This window comes from Durio zibethinus, chromosome 5, assembly GCF_047325235.1.
Source record: "Durio zibethinus cultivar Kanyao isolate XHJ-2024 chromosome 5, ASM4732523v1, whole genome shotgun sequence".
NCBI lineage: Eukaryota > Viridiplantae > Streptophyta > Magnoliopsida > Malvales > Malvaceae > Durio > Durio zibethinus.
The window spans coordinates 31873040-31892677 of record NC_143166.1 but is presented as its reverse complement, the minus strand read 5'-3'; the positions used below and the strand labels follow the sequence as shown (position 1 = coordinate 31892677).

Below are 19638 nucleotides of genomic sequence, written 5' to 3'. Positions count from 1 at the left end.
GATGGAATCGACCGAAACTCCGACACTTTTGCCCAAAATTCCGACGCCATGGAACGTCTCTTGTCTGAACTCCAATCCCAAATCAACAAGGTTCCTCCCTCTTCCCCTACAAAAATGTATATTCAATTCTTCTCTCAAAAGAAGCTCGTACTTAAAAAGTGATTTAAGGCTCTTGCTGGAGGAGGAGAAACTGCTGTGAAGAGGAACAGGAGCAGAAATAAGCTTCTCCCTAGGGAACGAATCGATCGTCTTCTTGATCCTGGTTCTTCCTTCCCTGAATTGTCTCAGGTTGTTTTTGCCATTTCTTCGTTTTTAAACTGGGTAATAGCTTTTTTTTTTTTTTTTTTTTTTTCCTTCGGGTGTTTTCTGCTTCCTTATTGAACATTTAATGTAAAAAGCTTGCGGGGCTTGAATTATACGAAGACCCTTTACCATCAGGTGGAATAATAACTGGCGTTGGTCCAGTTCATGGAAGACTTTGTACGTTTGTGGCTAATGACCCAACTGTTAAGGGAGGAACTTACTATCCCATTATCATTAAGAAACATCTTAGGGCACAAGAAATTGCTGCTCGATGCAAATTACCTTGCATTTATCTAGTTGATAGTGGAGGGGCTTTCCTTCCAAAGCAAGCTGTGGTGTTTCCAGACAAGGAAAATTTTGGTAGAATTTTTTATAATCAAGCTACCATGTCTGCTCAAGGCATTCCTCAAATTGCGTTGGTATTAGGGTCTTGTACTTTTGGGGGTGCCTATATTCCTGCCATGGCTGATGAAAGTGTAATGGTTAAAGGAAATGGTACCATTTTTCTAGCCGGACCACCTCTTGTCAAGGTTAGTTTCCTTGCACTTATCTGTTCCAATGTTTTTAGATTAGATAATACTTAAAAGGGAAGTTTTGGCAGGCTGCTACAGGAGAGGAAGTGTCTGCGGAGGATTTTGGGGGTGCTACCGTTCATTGTAAGACCTCAGGGGTTTCAGATTATTTTGCTCAAGGTATTGTTTCTTTATCCTCGTTTACCACTGTCGGAATCTCTCAATTTAGCATTATGTCAGGATTTTTTTTTTTTGATCTTTCTATAGATGAAATGCATGGACTTGCTCTTGGGAGGAATATTATCAAAAACTTGCACTTTGCTGGGAAACAAGGGCTGTTGAATGCATCTCCTAGCGTAAACCTTGAATATAAAGAACCATTATATGATGGGAAGGAACTTCGTACAATTGCACCAGTAGACCACAAGCAGCAATTTGATGTCCAATCAGTTATTGGTCATATTATAGATGGAAGTGAATTTGATGAGTTCAAGAAACTGTATGGAACGGTGAGGACTTGTATATCTCTTGGATTTTAAAATTAGTTTTTTCCTTATAGTATGCATTAACCGTCTAACCTTGATTATGTTGGTGCAGACAATTGTCACAGGTTTCGCTAGAATTTTCGGACAACCTGTGGGGATCCTTGGTAATAATGGGATATTATTTAACGAATCTGCACTTAAAGGTACCCATTTCATTGAACTTTGTCCTCAACGTAACATTCCTTTGGTCTTTCTTCAGAACATCACTGGGTTTATGGTACATGATCACACACTTTCCTTCCATTGCTTTCATGATGAACCTTTCTAGTGTGTTGTGTCCTTGTATTCATGATTCATGCAGAGTGTTGCTCATCAAACTGATTTAGTAGAATATATGTAGCTGGTTTGAAATGACTGAATTTTGTCAACTATTGTTTATCCCTCTTTTTTGCTCTGAAGTTGATGGAGCTAATAGCACTGTCTAACTATACTGGTTATTTTGAACTACTAGGTTGGCTCAAGATCTGAGGCAAATGGTATTGCAAAATCTGAAGCAAAATTGGTGATGGCAGTTTCTTGTGCAAAGGTACATAGCGTCTTCCAACATTGTTTATCGGTTCTCTGTGCTATTCTTATGATATACAATGATTGATCCCTATATGAGCAAATTGCATTAATTTCTTTCACCTCCTTATTTGTATAATTATGTTCCATCATCCATTTTGATGTACAATCATCAGGCACATGGACACAAACAACAGACACGCATTTGTAACTTTTTCCTCAACATCTTTCTTGAATGATGATTTTACAGGTACCAAAAGTGACTATTATGATCGGTGGAAGTTTTGGTGCTGGAAATTATGCCATGTGTGGTTGTGCTTTTAACCCAAATTTCCTGTTCCTTTGGCCCAATTCAAGAATATCTGTGATGGGCGGTGCACAGGTAAATCAATACTTTCTTACATATGATCTATGTGCCAACAATATATGATTTCCTGGGTTTAAAGAAGAATAGAGAAGTCTATCCTAATATTAAAAGTAGCATTTCTGTCGTCCTATCTTCGTGTACAATATACCTTGGAATTTCATCATGGGTGTGGCTTACCTTCTGAATTAGTAGGATTCTTTCTCTTTGTCTATCTAAGCATGAATGGAAGTGTACATTGAAATTATGATAAATTATTTCATTCATGTCATGAATGCTATTCCTTATGCTTATGTAGCCAGATAGTTTAATAGTTATGCAGATATCTGTTAAAACATTTTCTTAGTTTTGTTTACTTGAACTTTCTGAGTTTTGGCTGATCATATCATATACTGAATTATTCCTGCAAACAATTAGGCTGCTGGTGTGCTGTCTCAAATTGAAGGGGCCAACAAGAAAAGGCAAGGAATTCAGGTAAACTAAGCTTCTTCTCAAGGAGTGAATGATGATTATTCTTCTATTGTATCCAGGCAGTTATGAACAGATGCTTATTTCCCTGTGCTTGCACATTCTTGTATTCCAGTGGACAAAAGAAGAAGTTCAAGGCTAAGGTTGTGAAGGCATGTGAGAGAGAAGGAAATCCATATTACTCCACAGCTAGGCTCTGGGATGATGGTATTATTAATCCTGCTGATACCAGGAAAATTATTGGGCTCTGCATCCCTGAATCGCCCATGAGAAGATACCAAATATGGTGTATTTAGAATGTAATCATAATCATTAACTTGCATAATCACTCCTCTCCCAACCCATAAAAAAAAAATTGAAAAACAGGAAAGATACTGTAATAAAAATCTGTATAAGAATGTAATGTAGCCAAATGCATGCAGCTGATAATCATTAAAGCATTGTTTCAAATGTTCAAATGCTGTCAACTTTTGTAACTCTTCAGTGTCTTTCATTGAAGTCAAGAACAAGTTTATGTTCTTCATGCTTGTGGTGCCATGCATGTGCCTATGTCATGGACTTAAAGAAGTAATTTTGAATCTCATGTCGAACATAAAAGGAGAGTTACTGGAGTATAAAAAAATTCATATCATCTCTCCCTTATGAGGCGACTTTTGTACGATAAAACCGTGAGACCAACGGATTAGAGCGGATAATACTTCATAAGAGTGTGAATCGTGTTAAGAAAGCTGATTTAAGACACCGGATAAGTGTATGTCCGCACCTAGAGCTGCGCGGGTCAGAGCTTAAGTCTCGATCACTGACAAATGGTATCAGAGCTAGTCCTAAACCGTTCAATCCATGCTAAACGCCTCAAGGGAGGTAGGCAGGGTGGCTAATCTCTTTAACGAAGATGTCACAAGGTTGGATAGGACCAGAGCGGATAATACCTTATAAAAATATGAACCGTGATAGAAAAACTGATCTGAGATATCGAATGAATGTATGCTCAAATCTTGAAGCAATGCAGATTGAAACTTAAGTTTCGATTCGTGATACCTATTCTTGCTTACTAGCTTCAGTTTCCTTCCAAGATGACCTTGATGTGCCAGCTTGTTATCCAAAAATTCGGCAGATAACATGTGGAGATGTGCTCATTTATTTGTGCATAAGAGAATTCCTTTATCTGATTCCTAGTTTCAGGTCTGTTAGGATGTGGTGGTAAGCTTAAAGAACATGGATATAAGAAAAAAAGTTCTACAACAAATAAATCGAGCACCCGTGGCCTAATGGATAAGGCGCTTGACTTCTAATCAAGCGATTGTGGGTTCGAGTCCCACCGGGTGTGTATAACTAATATTTTTTATGCTGGGCCTATTTGGACCCATCTCCACCAAGCAGACACTATCACTATCGAACAAACCACATTTTTTTACCCTGGGCCTATTTGGACCCATCTCCACCAAACAGACATTGTCACTACAGAACAAACCACACCTTTCGGATTTTTTGACGCTGGGCCTGTTCGGACCCATCACTCACCACCAAACAGACACCGTCACAATCCAACAAACCAAACCACACCTTTCGTCCTGGTATGTTTTTCTCCGCATTTCTCTTGATTCCTTGGGTTTTCTCGTCACTTATGTGGCGGCTACATTTCCCTTGATTTCTTTGGATTTTTCATTTCTGGTACACTGATTGTGGCGACTGATCAAAATAAATCAGAAATCTGCCAAAACCCCACTTTATCATACAAGGCATCCGATTCCACTCAACTGAAACTTCTCTCTTTTTCTTTCTTTGTCTCTTCAATGGCTTCTTCTTCGTCGTTTTGCCCGTCTCGTTTTTCTTTAACAAGTGCACACCCACGCGCCATTTCTTCTCACTTGAGCTTTAAGCTTAACTCTTCAAAGGTCTTCTTTCCTTTGAAAAATGGATCCCTTAAGCTTCGTAATGCACCTCCTCTCACTCTCCAGGCCCTCTCTGCCCGTGAACCCAAAGGTAATCTCTTTCTCTTTGTTCGATTATTTAATACCGTTCTAAATGGTGGGTTTTGATTTGATCTTATTCTACTTTACTATTTTACTCGAGTTTAATTTTTTGGGATGTTATTGATAGTGGCTTATCCAGTGAAGTTTGATTGTTTGGTTTCCCAGAAAAAAGAAAACAGCCCAAAATTTTCCGGGAATTTGTAATAATTTGCTTAAAGCAATCAAAAGGGCTGTGTAAATGTCTGTGTTTAAACTATTCAGTTGATCGTAGTTGTAGCAATTACCGACCAAGTCTAGGAAATAGTTTGACTTTGAAGGTTTGGTGCTTTGAAACGAGTGTTAAAACGTTGGATATGAACCCTCACTAAAGGATTGATTTAAAATTGTGAGCGTGGCTAATCACTTTTTCCCATATTTGGTGTTTTGGTTGGAAATAAGATGATCCTAAGATGCCAAGTAATGCAGTTTCCGGGCAAAGTGTTAATGTTCCTTTGATATTTTGATGCTTTGGAAAGATTAGAAATAAAGTCTGGAAAAGTGGGATGGTGAACTTCTGTCTGTGAGATATTTGATAATTCTAGATTGGTTACTTTTTCTTTAGGACCAATTATTTAGGGTGGTTATTTAGATATTTTCTGTCTCTATGTGACTTTGGCTGGATGAATCTGATACTGGATCTATAAGCAGAAGCAATCGAAAGAGCAATTTGACTGATTTTATTCAATTTGGAAATGTGTAGGTTCGAGCGAATTCATTAAGATTTGTTGTTCTGTGTCCTCGAAGATTAGACCTCAGGGTAATTTTCACATGGTGTGACGGTTACTATATAATTATATGTGAGTTTTTAAGTTTTCAAAGCTGATTCTTTTGTAAAATGAATGTGATCTATCAGCTGAAAAACTTTTTGGTAGAGGTGTCTGGCAACACAAATCTTTATTGCTAGTGCTCTGGAAAGAAGAAAGGGGTTCTTTTGTTCCATTTCTTCAGTGAGTGCTAGTCCTTCTAACTAAAATTTAAGTTTGAAATAATAGACTGAAAAGAAGAGAAGGTATTTTGGAAAGGTGAGATGGTGAATTGTCATTGTAAACCTCATAATTGCATATGTCAGGGGTGATCAATGTTTTCTCATGTCTTGTAGTGGTCGAACCAATAAGGTATTACCAGCAGCTTGGAATATAGCTTTTGCATTCAGGATGTCTGAGTTATTTTCTAGGCTTTAGAAGCTGGAAGAAATGACTAATAGATTTGAACAAGGTGTTTCATTGTCTCTCAGATGTGAGGATCTACCGCTGCTTCAGTATTAAGAGCAAATTGAGTTTTGCAAAGCTTGTGTGTGTAGATTTAGTGCATTGCTTCTCGTTTCTTCTTGTTGAGTTGTGCTGATATCTTAGTGATTATCGTATAGAACATTTGAGAGCCAAATTGACCATGTTTTGTTGAATATGTGCAGCTGCAGTGGTTACTAAAGACACATGGGATAAATTGATATTGAACAACAACACCCCTGTTCTTGTCGAATTTTATGCAAGCTGGTGTGGCCCCTGTAGGATGGTCCACCGAATTATTGATGAGATCGCAGGAGCGTATGCCGGGAGACTTACCTGCTTCGTGCTCAACACCGACAATGACTTACCAATTGCAGAGGATTATGAAATTAAGGCTGTACCGGTGGTCTTGCTGTTCAAAAATGGACAGAAGCAGGAGTCTGTTGTTGGTACCATGCCAAAGGACTTTTATATAGCTGCCATAGAGAGGGTTCTGAAGTCATAAACAATGATACAGTGCATAACTGGAATGTCCAGTAAAGGTTTCAGCTTTTCTTGCTTATATACGTTAATTGAATTTTCGGTACATACATTGTACATCCTTTTAGTTGTATCTTGCTAGTTTCTATTGCCACTGTAGCTTCGAAATGGTTGGAATGATCCCTTTGGTTCACAGTCGTCCTTTTTTCCAGTGAAACTGGATGGAGTCTTAAAGCTTTAATCTGTTCTATCAATGCAAATCCTCAGATTCTCTTTTATATACTAAAGGGCTTTTCAAGATTAAGATAGCAATGTCTTGTTCAAGATGGGATGCAAGATTTGACAGAATTATAGTGCTGCATTATTAAAGCATCCTGTGCTGAGCTTTGCCTTTTCTTTCGTTTCATCTATGAGGTAGGTAAAGGGCAGCGGGGAGAGCATTTTAAACACGGTGATGTAATATAAAAATAAAAAATAAAAAATTATAAGGATTTTTTTTTCACAAAATTATATATTAGTTTAATAAAAATAAAAAATAATATTTCATGAATGAAATATAATAATTTTAATACTTTACACGTATTTAATATAAAATTATAATATAAATATATAAATTATTCTATATTATTTTATTTTTTCTTGAAATAAAACTTTTTTTGAAATTATATGATCAGATTGTTATATTTTTTTATCATTTATTATTATTTTTTAGATTTAGTTTTTGAGTTTATATTTGATATATTATTTGTATATAAATTTTATATATAATTAGTAAATCAAACAATGATATCCTGTTAATAATTTTTTTTTTTAAATTTTATTTTAAAAATATATAAAAATATATATTTAATTATTAATAAAATGGCATCGATTAATTTATTATTATTATATAAGATTTATACAATAGAATGCAACAACTATAGTACCTTAATATTTAAGCGATAATATTAATTACACTGACCTAGCTAGTACTGATGCAAAGGGGTTAAGAACTTACACGAGTTCTTACAAGAACAAAATCTAGCCGTCCAAGAAACAAGACAAACAACTCCGTACGCACGATTCTTATGTTTTATTTCCTTCGAAGTGTTTGGGATTGTCTTTCCAAAAAACAAAATAAAAATCAAAACGACTTACGAAAAACCCAAATCTATCTATACGCAAAAACAGTAGCTGTACTCTTAAGCAACCAGTTCCTCCAAAGCTATGATCTTGTAATTTCTCTCTCCATTTCTTAAAACTCTCTGATTCTCAGTTTTGTTAGATTATTTCATTTTCTCTTTCATTTTTCTAAATAAGATAAACCCATTAAGGAAAGCACCTTCCTTTTCCCCCTGGTTTCTTCTTTCCTCTCTTGAAGTGAACCTAGTTTTTTATTCAACGTTTCTGGGTTTGATTGACCAAAAACAAAAAAAAAAAAAACCCTTTTCTGGGTTTGAAATAAATGTCCTTTTCTTAGGAAATATTGGATCTTTTTGTGTTTGTTTGTGGTTTCAGGATCTGATATTATTGGTTTTTGGGTACAGGGCCGTAATTTGTGGTGTTATGTTCTAGATATAAGGTACCTTTTTCTCTATCTTTGGTGTTAATTCTTGTTTCATTTCTTTTTCTTTTTTTTTTTGATTGACTGATCATTGGATATGTTTCTTTTGTATATGTGTTGCTTTGTATCATGGGGAAAAATGGGTTTTATATAGATATTGGAGGGTTTTTTAATCCCTTTTTAGTTCGTTCTAGCTATGGACTTCAGTGATTGAATTTAGGAGTTGTGTGTTGTGTGTGCAGGATTCTCATCTTCAATACGTGATAGAACAAAATTTGTCAACTTTAATTGATAAACCTTAGAACTTAGGGCCATACTTTAATGGAAAGTGGTGTGTTCTTCAATCCCAAAATTTAAGAAACTGATTTGGTGTTGGGAATTCTTAGAATTTTTTTTTGGTATTCAGCTTCCTGCATCTAAGGGACCTTTCTTTGAAGACATTTATTTTTCACATTGTTGTTGTTGACATCTTTTACTTATCAAGTGTTTATAAATAAACATTTGAACATTCAAAGACTGTTTTAATGACCGGTAACTAAGTAAATTATGGCACCATATTGTTATGTTCCTTTTGAAATGCATTTTCTGTTGTAATTGGAATGATATGTGTGGTGAGTATCTAGAACTGATGCTAAGGAAAACATCAAAATTGTAGGTAGTTTTCATAACCATACAAAACATTGCCATAAATTGGAAAGTTTTGGCTTTTATACTACTAATTGTATGGCAATCTTTATGGTTTTAACCATTCGAATGCTATATTCCTCCTCACTTTTTCTTGCTTTTTTGCATGTGGATGGCCTATGAGGAAGCACTTGTGCGTTGTCTAAACCCTTTTATCCCTGGTTTTATATATAACTTGCAACTCTGCTGTTCGGTCCTGGATGCTTTCTCAATTTTCAGTTGTATCAACACTTGTTGCAAGTTATTGTGTTTATACATTGTTAACTTATGTCAAATATATCTTGTAGGATTCTGTTTGTGCAATCAACTTAGCAAGCTTAATTCTGGCACTTGACTGGGTCATTAATATTTCTTCTTCAGATATTCGATTGGTCTGGGACATACACACAATTTGCTTTGTTCAGCCTTAAGGGCCTTAAGGATTACTTTTCATAGACTTCCTTGTATTTGGCTCTCATTATTTTTTTTGCCATAAAGTTTCTGATCGTTGATTTTCTGATAAAAGAGGGTGATGGCCAATCTAAATGCATCAACATCCTTAGTTCCTTCAGAATCCTCTGAACAAAGGGGAACTCTTATGGTGGGTTCAAATGTGAATGTGCTTCAACCTCCTATGAACCAGCAAAACCGAACCTCCTCTGATGGTCCTGTGGCTATCCTTTGGGATATAGAGAACTGCCCTGTCCCAAGTGATGTACGCCCTGAAGATGTAGCGGGGAATATTAGAATGGCTTTGCGAGTGCATCCTGTAATTAAAGGAGCTGTTATGATGTTCTCTGCATATGGCGATTTTAATGCCTTTCCCAGGAGACTCAGGGAGGGCTGTCAGAGAACTGGTGTCAAACTCATAGATGTTCCAAATGGAAGGAAGGATGCTGCTGACAAGGCTATCTTGATTGACATGTTTTTATTTGCCCTTGATAATCCTCCACCTTCGTCTATCATGCTGATTTCGGGGGATGTTGATTTTGCTCCGGCACTTCACATACTTGGTCAACGTGGCTATACAGTCATTCTTGTTATTCCTGCTGGGGTGGGTGTTTCATCTGCGCTGAGCAATGCTGGTAAATTTGTTTGGGATTGGCCTAGTGTTGCTCGAGGGGAAGGCTTTGTATCTCCCTCAAAGGCCTTAATGCCTCCTCGAGGAGGAACAGCTGATATTGCTGGGTATTTCATGGGGTGCCATATTAGTGACAATCCAGATGGCCAAAATGAGGACGAGGCAATAGTTTATAGGGGTGTTTCACAGAGCTATTACAACTCGAGAGATTTCTCAATTGTGTCGCAATCTTTATCTGAATATACAAGTAACCCTTCAATAGCCATGCCTTCTTTCCCTACAACTTTGAGGTCACAAAGTCTCCCATCTGTTTTGAATGAAGCATCAGGATGTCCTGGCTTTTGTGATCAGAATGATACTATGTGGGTACAGCCTGGAGACATAAATGGTTTGAAGGGACAACTGGTGAAATTGCTTGAACTTTCAGGAGGATGCATGCCTCTTACCCGCGTTCCTGCTGAGTATCAAAAGTTTTTTGGTAGGCCTCTTTACGTGGAAGAATTTGGGGCATTCAAACTTGTTAATCTTTTCAAAAAGATGGGTGACACTCTGGCAATTGAGGGAAAAGGTCATAAGAAATTTGTCTACCTCAGAAATTGGAAAGCAGGCCCAAGTGCCCCCCCTTTGGTTCTGGCAAGGAAAGATAAGAAGGGGAAGGGGAATCAGGAGGAAAGCATTGATGTTGCTGCAGGTGCTGGCTTTTCTGATGAGGAAAGAGTGGTAGTTGAAGAATGTGAAGGACGGACTAACTTTGGAGCAGCAGGATCTGATGTTGATGACCATAATCTTGAGCAATTTAAATATGAGTTGCAGGAAATTCTTGTGAGTTATTCTTGTCGAATTTTCTTGGGTTGCTTTGAAGAAATATACCAGCAAAGGTACAAGAAAATGTTGGACTATAGAAAGCTTGGTGTGGAGAAGCTGGAGGAGTTGTTTGACAAGGTGAGGGATGTTGTCGTCCTGCATGAAGAACCCGTAAGCAAGAGGAAATTTCTCTGTGCAGCAGGTAGCTAGAAGAATCAGGCTGATTCCTTCCTGTAAACCGTTCATTTTTTTTTAATTTTATATTTGAATAGATCAGACAGTTGAGCTACGTTGATCAATGCTTGGTCTAATGGTCTCTGCTCTGTCTCGTTTTTTTTTTTTTTTTTTTCTGAATTTTATTTCCAAGGTCCGTTTCATAAGTGATAGATAGTAGAGGCTGGGAGCACTTTTATTTTGATGTGCTTCATGCATGGATTTGGAGGTTAAAATTTCCATGTAATTCTCATGCTTATCGTTGTAACTGATCAACCACTAACGTGGAACTCTGTTGTAAATTAAAATCTCGAGCAATAAATCCTATGGTTTTCTTGCTCCATTATTTTTTCTAGAAAACGTTAAGGTTGGATGGAATTTCCATCCAGTTATCTGCTCTGCCTCTGGCTTCTATCAGTTTAACTTCGTGTTTCCCGTCGACCTCGTAGCAGCTCAGGAATCCATCACTCCCAAAATAATCACTTTGAAAGGAACTTGCTACTGTAACATCAATGTCCACAGTGAGTTGAAAGTTGGAACTTGGATTTATTGCATTTTCCTGCAAAGCTAATTGTTTTACAGCTTTCATACCTGAAGGAGCTCTCGCCACTGCTCGATAAACCACTCTACCATCTGCTACATTTTCCAGCTTCCCTTGGAAGGTGATGCTGGTTGTGTTAGTATTGTTCAAGATAACGATGAATGATGGATAATTAAGATCCAGGTTAGCAATATCACATGTGAAGTGAAATGTTCCCGTGACATTCCGGATCTGTCTTCTTGTGGTGAACCAGTTTCTAGTAAAAAGCTTCTACTGCAACTTGACCTTGATGTACTTGAAGATAAAGCAATATATCTTCCATTCTTAAACTGTGATTTTTTGTAGCAAGAAAATATAACTGGCTTCCAAACTCTCCTAAGAACCCTTTCCCAAACGTATTTAAGGATAAAATCGAACTTTAGAGAAGTGAATTAAAGGAATGGAGAAGCATACATGAAGATGATCCTTTAGGCCTCCTATGCCCCATGTCAAGAGTCACAGTCAGCATCCCCTCTGGCCTTCTTATTAGTTGGAATGTTTTGAAATTTGTGTTTTTGTTCACATGTGATTCTTCATTTAAGCAGGAAAGTTAAACATTAATCTTGACTTGCGACCAACATCGACATGCTTCTTTTCTACTACTAATCCAAAAATGATGAGGTTAATGAATATATGCTTGCAGTCCCTTACTTTTTACTGTTTTTCTTGATATCAACAGTCATTACGCTTGCTCTACGAAGCATTGACACGTCTTTGACAAAAACACGTCTCCAATATGCCAGATGTAATCCAAGCTTGCAAACACAACTCACCTCCATCAAATAAGCATGGTGAACACTGTCATGTGGCAGCTGGCAACTGGTGGCCTAACTTCATTGCTGTAGATTTTTACATGGTATGAATGTTGCATATCTGTCATTTGTTACTACTAAGGCATGAGCTGCCTAAAAATTCTAGTGGTGCTGAATTGGGCGTTTCTTATGAATTCTTGCATGACATTTCAGAGGAGTGAAAGCGGAAGTGCTCCAAAACTCTGGTAGACTCAAGGGTCAAAGATTAGAAAGCAAGAAAATTTAAAATAAAAATTTTCCTTGGGTATCTTTAAAATTTTTTCTCAACACTCTTTTCGCCCGTAGTTTTTGATTGAATGATTGTTTAGTTAATATTAACAATTTGTTTACAATTTATCTATCTATCTATCTATCTATATATATATATATATATATATTATAAGTGGACACTTCAAAAAAACATTTTGGATCCATCACTACTCCAGAAACTGTAAATATGACAAACGGTCATCTCGTTTGTTGATACAGAAACATTGCCTATTGCAAGGTCCGTAACAAAAATATTTCTACCTATTACCTCCATTCCATTTCCTATCACAAATAATGTTGGATTTAGGAGTCATAAACATGTAAGAAGTGGTTGATTAAAGCCCTGGAAGATTAGAACTCTACTGAGGGTGTCATAGGGATAAACATTTTTTGTATTCTAACCATGTTTGAATTTCTGATTGATCACTGCGTAGGCAATATGACTTTTGGATTATGCAACATACCCAAGGTGGACATTGCCCCTGCACCAGGAGCAGTAGCACATGAATCCAGCTTTGCTTAAGAGTTAATCATGCATGAATCAACTGCAGTTAAACATAAAAAATAACTCTACAGTTGGTTTGCGTATAGCTCGAGAAACCTTAATTTCCTTTATTTTGAGTCCTTCGATGGTTAATTATACATTAAAATGCAGCAAAGTTAAGTAGCTCCAATAGTACTACTTGTGAATGTGATTAAGTCAACACTCAAATCTAAACAATTTGCTTCTTTATTCACTATTTAATTGAAATGGGAATAGGAATATGTGTTTTGTAGGTAGGTTAGGGGAATCTGGTGAGACCTTGTTATATGGCTATGGAGAAACAATAGTTTAATTATGTGATCAAAATGGCTTATTCTAAAACATCTTCTGTCATCAAAATTTTAGTTTACTTAATTAAAGCTTTGAATATGCTGCTTTTTGGATTAAATTTTGTGATCAGGTTTGATCAGTTGATAGTACAATGCATGACAAGCAAACAAAAAAGAAAGTCATTTCTTTCCCTCCCTTGATATGATGATTAAAGGAATTGCTGAAGTGCTCCACTAAAATTTTTGGTGGCAATATTTGATATCTGCAGCTTTAAAGAATATTCAACGAATAATTTATAAATATATTTAATTTTTATTTATTTATAATTTAATAAACGATCACGAATAATATTTTAAAATTTATTAACTAAATAAATAAAATTTTAATATAATAAAATTCATTTATATTCAATTTATTTATAACTAAAGCATTGATTTTATTCATGGGCTTCCTTTCTTTCTTGCTTGCCATAGCTAAAGTTGCAATCTCATCATATTCTACAGATCAAGCTTTATTTCACTTATTTCTTTTCTACAGCGAAAGTTCATTTTTAAACTTTTGGTTAGGATTCTACTCTTAAAAGTTGGGAAGCATCTATTTCAAAGGATAGAAATTTACAATTCTTTTAAGGAGAAAAAAAGTAGCTTTGAATGGTTCTTCATTATTTTTAGTCATATATTTTAATCGATACGACAATGGGAGATCTTCATAAATAAGGGGGAAAAGGGGGTGAATATCTGACCAAAGGCAAATATATGGAATTTTCTCCAACTCTTTTCTTTTCTTTTTCTTCTTTTTTACATAGAGAGACATCAATTGCATCCATGACTAATGAGGATTGGGATCAATTGATTGTTAAAGCACACTATTTTTTTTTTTTTTTGCACTAGTGTTGCATGACTGTAATCTAAAGAGAATTGTTCTAAGAACTTGTGAAATCCATAATAGATAAAACATACATTAGTTATTTATCAAATTTAAAAAAAAAATTGATAATTGCATATTCAGCCTTCATCAGCCATCTCCTTGTTCTTAATTTTTCCCCCTCTCTTGCATTTTTTTGGGTAATATTTACTTATTTTATTTTTTAAAAGCAATTTTATTTTCTATTTCTTATTTGGAGATGTTAATTGTTAATAAACAATTATATATAATAATATCTAGCCCATGGGCTAGATTAAGCTAATTTCATTTTTCTTGTACAAAGAGGTCTGAGATAAAAAAAAATATTATACGTGTCGATTGATTTGTGAATAAGTTGATATATTATTAAAATTGATGTTTGAAGCTTGTAAGTTTAAAATAATTAATACACCTAATTTTTTTAGTCAGATAAATAGTAAAATAAAAATATTTAAAAGTAGATTAAAATTTTTAAAAAATATAAGTATTGAAATTTAAATTTTAAATTTATTAAATATTATTTTTTAAAATAATTATATTAATCATTTAAATTAAAAATTGGAAGTATGAGTTTTCATTTTGAATTTAGTTAATTGAAGTTAACAAAAAATTTGCTTAGAAACTAGAATGCCAAATGAAATGATTGTTCTTTTTTATTCTTGTGTCGAATTTGAATCAATGTCCATGAAAATCATTTCGGGAGTGTTTGATTCAAGAAAATCTATATATATTTTTTTTGGAATCTTGATAGTGGGTATTTGAGTTTCACATTTGATTCAAGGTAATCCGATTATGGGAAAAAGTGATAGATTTTTAATAGTTCCCAAAATCTCGGAATTAGAAACCCACTTCTTCTTTTAGTATTCTAATTTTTTCAAGGGAAAAAATTACGTTATTTTTAAATTTGATCTAAATAAAAAATTATAAAATAGTCTTTATCTTTTTAAAAAATATATTTGAAAGTAACTGTAACTCAGTTGTAAGTTTTTATTGCTAAAATTTTTTTATATTGCAATTAATGGCATTTGACATGAAGAAACGCCTTAAATAATCTATCATTTAAGGCATTTAGCATGAAAAAGCCATAAATGATGATCATTTAAGGCATTCCCCCCTAAATAGGCCTTAAATGATCATCAAATATGGCATTTTCTTCTTTAAATGCCCTAAATAATCCTTGTGTCAATTATTTAAGACATTTTCCCAATTGAAATGCCTTAATTGATAATTTAAAATAAATCTTTTTATTTTCATAAATTAAAGTGTTATGATATTACCCTTTTTCAAACATGCCTATAAATAAACGATTAAGGCATTTGTATGAAAAAATGTCTTCGTTGATTATCAATTGAGGCATTTTTTCTTATAATCGCCTTAATTACCCCATATTAAAATTTTTTTCTCTCTCGATGATCATGTTCTAATAATATGAACGTTCTAATATTTAATCATGAAGCAAAATAGCCTATAATTTATATATCAAATATAGTGTTTGTATATATGGAACGCCTTATTCAATGTCTTCATCATGTTTTAATAATCAATACTTTTTTTATTTCTATTTCAACAAATCTCAGCTCATAGAATTTACTTTTCTCTTTGAAAAAATTCCAGCTTCCTCATTCGTCATTTAATCTTTGTCTTGATAAGTTTATCTTTATTTTTTACATAAAATGGTGTGTATACTTTCTTATTGATTGTGTATAATTAATGTTGCTTTTCAATGAACTTATTTTTCATTTTTTTAGATGTTGTTTAGATTTGGATTTATGTTTTTAATATAAATGCATTGTTTTGTGGTTAATTTGTTTTAGCTTATTCCAATCTTCCAATGTTTTGTTTGTGATTTATATTTTATTTGATGATGTTTGATAGATTCCATCTACCATATGTCAAGATTTGCTTTTCATTATGTTTTCAACTTTAATAATATTCTGTCTTCTAAACAGTTATGGTTGGTTTATCACTAAGAAGAAAAATGCAATTGATTACATTGCTTATGATGCATTTGAATCAGATAAAAGCTTTGTTACATGTGTTATGCTTTGTTGTTGTAACTTTATTAAAGATTAATGTAAGAAAACAATATGGACTATCTTATGGTAGAACATCTTATGATAGGTTACGTATTAAAAAGTTAAACTTAAGTGTAATGATTTTTTAGAGTGATATACAATGTCTAGATAATACTAGAATGAACAAAAGAGCTTTTGTAAAATTATGTCATTTGCTTAAAACAGAATGGAGGTTACAATCATCTAGACATATGTCAATAGAAAAACTAGTAATTAGTTTCATCCACATCATTGCCCATCATACAAAAAAAAAAAGGGTTATGTAACATTAAGTGGTCAAATCTAGAGAGATAATTAGTAGACAATTCTATTTTGTATTGAATTATATTCTAAGATTGCATACATTTTATTTAAAAAACCCAAACTCATACAAAAAAAATGCAATAAATAATAGAAGAAAATGGTTCAAAGATTGTTTGAGTTCCTTAGATGGGACATACATCAAAGTCAATGTAGATGCAGTTAACAAGCCTAGACACAAAACTAAAAAAAAAAAAATTGCTACCAATGTCTTAAGTGTTTGCACCCTATATATGCAATTTATATATGTTCTACCAAGATGGAAAGGTTTTACAGTAGATGACAGAGTGTTAAGGGATGCTATTACACGTAGGAATGGCTTGAGGATCCCACAAGGCATTATTTTTGTTATGTTTGTGTAATATTAATAACGAAACACCTTATTTCCATATTATTAATATTGTTGAGCGTTCTAACAGATAATTATTATTTATGTGATGTCGGATACACAAATGAGAAAGGATTATTGGCACCTTATAAAGGTCAACGATATCATTTTAGTGATTGAAAAGCAAAACTCCAACCGAAGACCCCACAAGAATACTTTAATATGAAACGCTCTCAAACAAGAAATTGTATCGAGAGATATTTGGTATATTGAAAGCTAGATGAGCAATTTTAAGGATGAAGTCATTTTATTCAATTAAATTACAATGTGAAATCATTTTTACTTGTTGCCTTTTCCATAATTTTATTAGGTCTGAGATGATTTTTGACCATATTGAAGAGGATGTTGCTGAAAAAAGTATTTTCATACCAGATAAATCTGAACATCAAGATTTTATTACATATGTTAAGCCATCTAATTCTTAAACTTAATTTAGAGATAATCTTACTAATAAGATGTTCATTCATTGATTGCAATCTCAAGGATAATAACATTATAGATATGTTTTGTATTTTATTATTTGTTTACCCAATAGTTTTTATTGTATGTACTATATGATCAAGTGTAGAATTTGCTTTATATCAATATTGAATATATGTTTACAATATATTTAAGGCGTTCTTGAGTATCCAATAAATATTACAATTTAGATTATACACTTCTTTGTTTTCTTTCCATTTGTATTTGTTAATTTCATTCCCTTCATTGTTTTTAATTTACTATGTTGATATTGTTTCATAATATCTAACCATGTGATTAGGAATTGAACATTTCATTGTATGTCAATCCATCGTAATCCGTTCAAGATGTATCTAGAAGAAGATTGGACATTTCGAGTATTGGTAACTATTCATAGACTCGAGAAGAAGATTCTTATATGGTTTAATGCCTAGATTTTTTGGATGAAAATCCTAAATGAAAAGCGAATAATGGAATATTTCACATTGGATATCTAGGTTATATTGAACGAATACTGGAGCAACTCATTCTTACTTCACAATTTAAAACCACTTCTTACATCGAATCCAGGGTTGAGCTGTATAAAAGACAATATCACAGAATTTATGATATGAAAAGTTATAGTGAATTTGGGTGAAATGATAAAAAAAAATGTATCATAGCTGAGAAAGAAGTATTTAATGAGTGGATTTGGGTAAATTTTTTAAGATTATATTATGTTTTATCTATCTTTTTTACTTTTTTTATGGGTTTTATTTGATTCGTATTTGCTTTAACTTTTGCCAATCACACTTACATGCTAAAGAGTTAAGGAACAAACCTTTCTCATTTTTTGATAATTTTAAAGTGATATTTGGATCTGATGGAACAACCAATCAATGAGCCAAAACAACAACAAATGCTATTGAATCATTGAATGCTAATGAAGATGCTTACTTTTCTCTTAAGTTTGATATCAATGTCAAAAGAAATGTGAAGAGAGGAAAAGATGAAGAAGAAATTGGTTCTGCAGCTTCTAGCAATGTTAGGATGACATTCTCAGGCAAAAAGCATTCTAGGAATGAGGAAGGACCAATTGTTGAATTGGTGCATCAAATTAACAATATTGGTGCTCATATGATAAAGCTGTGAATATGATTAAGGGTATTTCAGTTTACTTTTAGACAGAAGTCGAGAATAACCAAGCAATGAGCCAAAACAACAACAAATGCTATTAAATCATTGAATGCTAATGAGGATGCTTACTTCTCTCCTAAGTTTGATATCAATGTCAAAAGAAATGTGAAGAGAGGAAAAGATGAAGAAGAAATTGGTTCTGCAGCTCCAAGCAATGTTAGGACGACGTTCTCAGGCAAAAAGCATTCTAGGAAAGAGGATGGACCAATAGTTGAATTGGTGTATTAGATTGGCAATATTGGTGCTTCATATGATAAAGCTGTGAATATGATTAAGGGTATTTCAGTTTATTTTTAGACAGAAGTCGAGAATACAGATAGAAGAAAGTCATTTTTCTTTACGATGTCTGTTGTATTTAAAAGTAATTACATTAGAAAACAGTTAAACAAATGTAATACATATCACCAATCGTTTGACTTTTCTCTTTCTGGACACATGTAGATCGTACTACATTTTGTATATAGATTCATTGTATAAATTTGTAAACCTATTACTTTAATTGAGGCAAAAAGAGGAAGGTTGTACATATGCAAATTATGTGGCATGTTAAACATGGGTTTATTTATAATAGATATCATGCTTGTATAAATCAAATACATATTTGTGATACTACGATTTCATTTTTATATTTAAATTATGAACATTGTAATACTTCACTATTACGCCATAATTTGGATTAATAACTGATAATGTTGGCATATAAAAATACTTTTTACAAATTGGAGCTTATCATTGTATGTGTCTTCATATAATGCGATTAATATAAAGCAAATATATACCAATAATAATAAACCAATACTCTAACCGAAAATTTAAAAAATCCAACCAACATGCCTTTACAAAAAGATTAGAATCAATGTAATGCATATATTTATAGCAAATCAACATTCTTCAACTTTAAGGTGTAGCAAATGATAATACATAATCAGACCACTCTTTACAGACTTCATTAAGTTCATTTTTTGTGAAGCTTCTTTTACTTTCTCATTATAAACAAAAAATTAGAAGTCAATGTTATTAAAGGAGCACAAAGTTTAGCTTTTTTTATTAAAAGATATTACTTTTGTATGAAATTAATACTAACCTTAAATGGTGTGCTCACAAAATCATATAAAACTATCTCTCTCACAAAATAAAGAACATAATATCTGCATTCGATAATTC

The 19638-nt window shown here is 33.6% G+C and overlaps 2 protein-coding genes, 1 long non-coding RNA gene, 1 other non-coding gene and 1 pseudogene across 7 annotated transcripts; 4 read left to right on the top strand and 1 right to left on the bottom strand.

The window, feature by feature from the left end:
- Positions 1-48: 48 nt before the first annotated feature.
- On the top strand, positions 49-3144 carry LOC111283055 (methylcrotonoyl-CoA carboxylase beta chain, mitochondrial-like; annotated as a pseudogene). The gene is made up of 10 exons (XR_016342001.1): positions 49-90; positions 169-288; positions 399-833; positions 905-995; positions 1083-1324; positions 1413-1577; positions 1812-1886; positions 2115-2246; positions 2646-2702; positions 2812-3144. The product of XR_016342001.1 is annotated as a methylcrotonoyl-CoA carboxylase beta chain, mitochondrial-like (transcript).
- Positions 3145-3950: 806 nt separating this feature from the next.
- TRNAR-UCU (transfer RNA arginine (anticodon UCU)) lies at positions 3951-4023 on the top strand. The gene has a single exon. It is a non-coding gene; the product is annotated as a tRNA-Arg (tRNA).
- Positions 4024-4249: 226 nt separating this feature from the next.
- Positions 4250-6726, top strand: LOC111283053 (thioredoxin M3, chloroplastic-like). Of its 2 annotated transcripts, XM_022871440.2 has the most exons (3): positions 4250-4679; positions 5409-5465; positions 6120-6726. In XM_022871440.2, exons 1-3 carry the CDS (start codon positions 4490-4492, stop codon positions 6437-6439), a joined length of 567 nt encoding a protein of 188 aa, XP_022727175.1. In that variant the 5' UTR covers positions 4250-4489; the 3' UTR covers positions 6440-6726. The 2 variants fall into 2 exon arrangements, with proteins under 2 accessions (XP_022727175.1, XP_022727176.1); XM_022871441.2 differs by lacking the exon at positions 5409-5465 and having other exon boundaries at positions 4255-4679.
- Positions 6727-7377: 651 nt separating this feature from the next.
- Positions 7378-11061, top strand: LOC111281933 (uncharacterized). Of its 2 annotated transcripts, none has more exons than XM_022869746.2 (3): positions 7378-7628; positions 7941-7975; positions 9002-11061. In XM_022869746.2, the coding sequence occupies exon 3, from the start codon at positions 9153-9155 to the stop codon at positions 10713-10715; it is 1563 nt and encodes a 520-aa protein (XP_022725481.1). In that variant the 5' UTR covers positions 7378-7628; positions 7941-7975; positions 9002-9152; the 3' UTR covers positions 10716-11061. The 2 variants fall into 2 exon arrangements, with proteins under 2 accessions (XP_022725481.1, XP_022725478.1); XM_022869743.2 differs by having other exon boundaries at positions 7513-7628; positions 8929-11061.
- LOC149518914 (uncharacterized) lies at positions 10836-12382 on the bottom strand. The gene is made up of 2 exons (XR_016342339.1): positions 11310-12382; positions 10836-11219 (listed from the first exon to the last, which is right to left on the bottom strand). It is a non-coding gene; the product is annotated as an uncharacterized LOC149518914 (long non-coding RNA).
- Positions 12383-19638: the final 7256 nt, after the last annotated feature.